Below are 4,866 nucleotides of genomic sequence, written 5' to 3' on the forward strand. Positions count from 1 at the left end.
TTTACTCTCAAAGGCAGATGCACACTCCGGCACAGCGATGACTTAACATAACATCACTGCCACAGGCTAATTGGCATATCACGTGACCGGACTTTTCTCTTGTTTGTAATCAAACGCGCATAAATGCAAGTGAATCACACAAATCCGCCATATTTTTACACTGACATAACTTGGGAAAGAGGCCGTTTACATTCCGACATAAGAATGAAACATTATTGCCATCATTGTTTCTTTTATTGCCACTTTCGGTGTGATTCGGGTTTCCATTTGAAAAAGTTATATTTTGCCAAACTGACGTTTTCATCCTTTCTGAAAACTGCTCACGGCCACGTCCCTAGCATTCCTCAATATCGTCTGCACTTCCTTGTCGTCTGCTGGTATCACGTGCCTCTGCACCGGATAGGGATCTGCTTCGGGGTGGGTATTGCCGTCTCACATATTTCGGTAATGTGAGTAGATGATGATATTCACAATAAGTCTGTTGTACAAATTATAGCATTCATACCTTTTCTCTCGAAATATGTTTTAAGAACCACCCCAAGGTGCCAACTCGTGTCTCTCGCCCCCTGTGTGTAATCAGGGGACACTTGGTGATCACTGAGTTTATCCCACTATGCCAGTTTAACAAATTCTCTGTCTTTCTAAGACGAAGCTGGCAGAAGATGTTTTCAGCGCGGCAGAGGTGAGCGGTAACATGAATTCACGACAATGGTCGGTATGGGAGCAGCAGTGTCATCGTGTAGGATGTCATCACACATTAACCAGAGTGAATGGACCGCTGACTGACCAGCGATCTGCTGACATTTATCACGTTGTCCTAGTCTTTGGAATTATCGGCAGAATTTTGAACATTGCCGCACGCACGCACGCACGCGCACGCGCACGCACACACACACACACACACATACATACATACATACATACATACATGTCAATCAATGTATTGTCTAGTCCAACTTGAATATTACAAACCGGCATCATATAGCCGGATATATTGCTGACTGAGGCGTTAAACAACAAACAAAATACCATTATCGCCCATTAAACCCATTATATCCTTAATTACTAGTGCAATATCTTGCATATCAAATAATGTTTATGTTACATAATGGACCGCATATCTTTGAGAAAAGCCTGAGAAAAATTCCTGTGATCACATGGTTTAAACATGCATGTGGAATTTACCTTACGTGATGCCTTATCTATAGAGATAATAACAGTATAAAAGTAATCAAGGACACCAGACAGGTGCGGCTAACGACATTACAAGCTCTTGACACAAGACGATAGAACTACCATCTGGACCAACATGTTGCTGGCCACTGTCCTTGCTTTCTGTGCCCTACAATGTGTAGCGGGGTACACAGTGACCATTTACCCTGAGTACCTCGTACAGGGAGGAAGAACCAACTTCGACCCTGATAGGTGGAATGGCAAAATGGGTCTGGACTCTAAAGGGAGTTTGCCCTATGTGAAGAAAACAGGAGCACGTACTGGAAGATGGCTGAATTCAGACTTGAGCTATTTTGACAAAGTACGTGTGTTACAAATGATCATGGCTCTATTCAGGCCGTGAAAGAATCAGAATCTGTTTTCAGTGTAGGCTCAGTAAAAAATATGGTCTGTTATATTTCATGGTGCATTTGCTTTCAAATATGCCCCAAAAATCATTGGGTGAATATTTATATATAGCACTGAGCGTAGCCTGACACTGAATTTACACTGTCGGTATTTAACTATCGTGTCCTAAGATATTAATATATACTCTTACAGTTCTAGTTTCTTATAGGTGACCGAGGATCCAAAGCGAAAGGGGTATCCGAACCCTGCCTTCTTCCAAAACAAGCAGTTTCAACAACAGTTGGTTGAGAAATATCTTGACAATTTGAATAGATATGGAAAAGACAAACCAATTATGCTTGAACTGAAAGGTAAGTCAAAGGAAGCGTACATATGCTGATAAAAAGTGTGTGTGCGATATAGCAGAGGCAGGGCTCTGGATATAGTTAGGTCGATGTAGTTACCGCCTTACAGCGGTATATCTTCAGAGGTGCAGTGTCATGTGTCAACAAGGAAAGCAAGTGTCATCTGAAGATCATTCAGAAAACAAGATGGAAAATGATGAATTTTATCAATGATGAAGTGAAATGTTTGTGATACAATATACATGCACGTAGTACGCCATTCGAATGAGTTATCCCCCCCTTCTTGCTGATCTGACTGGATTGGCAAAATCACAGCAAGGGAATGTCATATGTTTCATGTATAGCACTTAACAAAATCCGAAACTTGACACCTATATTATTGGTAATAATTGAGAGGAGGAACTAATAAATATATCATGAAAATGATGAAACCGAAAATAAATCGTGAAACACCAGTCACTTCCAGCCAGCAAGACGCTCAATTGCCTTAGCGTCAGCACGTGCATCGGAATGCAAGCACATCGCTAAAAATCAAAATTGCACGTTTGTTAAAAAAACGTTTTGTCGTAACTAACAGACAACTCTTCAAAATCAACGTCAGGAATCGACTACGCACCACAGATATCTGAACTAGACGATCATACACAGTACCTATTCTGACTTCATCCTGCACTTTCATCCTGCTCAACGTCTATGATGGAACCGCAGAAAGATAGATTCAACCAGATGCATGATTGTCTTCAGCGATGAGGCACGTTACACATTGCCCTCTGCTCATGACAGTGTACGGGTGTGGGGCAGGATAGTGGGAAGTTACGTGTTGTGTTAGTGAGACTGACCGCTTGTGGAGGGGGCTGCGTAGTGGTTTGGAGTCCAATCTGTGCCAAAGGCGGATCTCAGTTGAATGTCGTCCAGGGTATCCTTACTGCCATATGGTATCGGGATGATGTGACCCCAGACCTTCTGCCATTCTTGCAGCACGAGACTAACATTCCAGCATGACAACATGCATCGGTACTGAGGCGCAACGTCTTGCATAACGCTGCTGCTGGTGTCATGACCTGAATTTCCCCTTCCCCAGGCTTGAACCAGATCGAGCACATATAATGGGTGAGTGAGTGAGTTGGCGCTTACGCCGCTTTAGCAATATTCCAGCAATATCACGGTGGGGGACACCAGAAATGGGCTTCACACATTGTGCCAATGTGGGGAATCGAACCCGGGTTTTCAGCGTGACGAGCTGGTATCATCAATGTTTGATAGTACTTCATAAATACAAGCTCATGGAAATGTCGGAATAGTATTGTCAACTCGACATTTGGCAGAGATTCCTCATGAATATAGAATTGGTTTTGTCCCTATCATTTGCACATAGATACGATATCTTCCGAAGTTTTACAGGACCTGGTGAAAAACTGACATGTCTTTACACAACACATAAAAGTATAACAGACATATCTTCCACAGGTTACCTATGGCCTCCCTGGATGGACACATCAGCCCACAATGGCCATTTTCCAAACAATCTGGATGCAGCCGCAGAAACCATATCTCTGCACGTTCAGGCAATATACAACGGCACTAACGGCGCAGTCCCTCCCTATTTTGAACCAATCAATGAACCGAACACTCTTGGAAAGTTGGACGTCGACTGGACCACCATAGTGAATGTATTCGAGCTTGTGGCCAAGAAGGTAAAAGCCATACACCCCAAGATACAAATAGGAGGGCCTGCCTTTACTGCTGGAATAACGACAATGGATAAATGGGACTTTAAAAAATGGAGCACAATGACACAATTCATGAATATGTCTCTTGGACTGTTCGACTTTTTTTCATTCCATCCTTTCAATCACTTCAGCGTTCAGGGAAGCAGGCATCACTTTTACGGCCCGAATGAGGCTAGGATGGTTGGAACGGTGGACATGGTAGAAACATATGCCAATATGATGACAGGCAAGGATATTCCAGTCATATTCTCCGCTCATGGTCTATCAACGGTCACAGGCATCGATGTCCAGAAACCATCGACCTTCCTGGACTGGGCCTACATCAACCTTCACAACTCGAATATATTCACCTTTCTTGAGCTTCGATATGTGGTGGATAGGGCAGTTTCCTTCCTCCTCTTTTACACTGATCGGAAAGGCCAAGAAAGCATCAACTATAGTATCCTGGACAAGCATTACCACGAGAGAGACATAGCTCTGGCCTTCCACCTGTGGGAGAATATCACCAGCAGTATGAAGTTCCTCAGATCCGAGAGTCAGTTCCACCAGGCAGAGCGGCAGATACAGAGTCATGCACTTGTGGAACCAAGTTCCAAAATGCTAACCGTTCTGCTACACAACTATGACACAGCTCAAGCTAATGTGACACTAGCTTTTGACAAAGGATGGGTAACGTTGACCCACGGACATCAACCTGTCTGTACCTCAACAACAGGAGGGCCACTCAACTGGACAGGGAAGTACCTGTTCACGTCAAGGGAAATCAGGTGACTGTCCCTCCAGAAGCCACATGCTTCCTACAGTTCCCAACGGGTCACACGTTTAATCACGTTCCTTTGGTCTACTTAAACTGTACATTATGGAGACAACATGCTGCTTACAATACACAGTAAAACAACTCACGCGAACATCATGCTCCACAGCAGTGATCTTCATCGCGATCATGACTGCTAGACTTCGTGATTTCAGTAAGTTTACTGGATCATGCCGCCAATTATATTCCGGTTTCAACGACAATTAATGGAATTAAGCTGCAGTCATACTACATACTACACAACCCCAGTAACAAGGACACCCAGAGGCTTTGGGCAACAATAGAGTACCATGTACCTACTGCCATCCTCAAGAATGCCAATGCTGTCAAGATGACCTTTGCTCAAGACAAAGGTCGCGTTCCTGCAATTGCTTTGACACTGAGGAAAGGCCAATGA

General features: G+C 43.7%; 1 protein-coding gene across 1 annotated transcript; it reads left to right on the forward strand.

The window, feature by feature from the left end:
• The first annotated feature begins 1,223 nt into the window (after positions 1-1,223).
• Positions 1,224-4,866, forward strand: LOC124290996. Its single transcript, XM_046727857.1, has 4 exons — positions 1,224-1,534; positions 1,790-1,931; positions 3,393-4,422; positions 4,719-4,866. Exons 1-4 carry the CDS (start codon positions 1,310-1,312, stop codon positions 4,864-4,866), a joined length of 1,545 nt encoding a protein of 514 aa, XP_046583813.1. The 5' UTR covers positions 1,224-1,309.

This window comes from Haliotis rubra, unplaced genomic scaffold, assembly GCF_003918875.1.
Source record: "Haliotis rubra isolate DU_JTF1 unplaced genomic scaffold, ASM391887v1 Scf48, whole genome shotgun sequence".
NCBI classification, from domain to species: Eukaryota; Metazoa; Mollusca; class Gastropoda; order Lepetellida; family Haliotidae; genus Haliotis; species Haliotis rubra.

What these genes read in the sequence shown, in the direction of transcription:
- LOC124290996 (XM_046727857.1), top strand. Translation starts at nt 1,310, where the DNA reads ATGTTGCTGGCCACTGTCCTTGCTTTCTGTGCCCTACAATGTGTAGCG. An exon ending in ACTTGAGCTATTTTGACAAA is followed by an intron (nt 1,535 to 1,789) that starts GTACGTGTGTTA and finishes AGTTTCTTATAG; the next exon opens with GTGACCGAGGATCCAAAGCG. An exon ending in TTCACGTCAAGGGAAATCAG is followed by an intron (nt 4,423 to 4,718) that starts GTGACTGTCCCT and finishes ACACAACCCCAG; the next exon opens with TAACAAGGACACCCAGAGGC.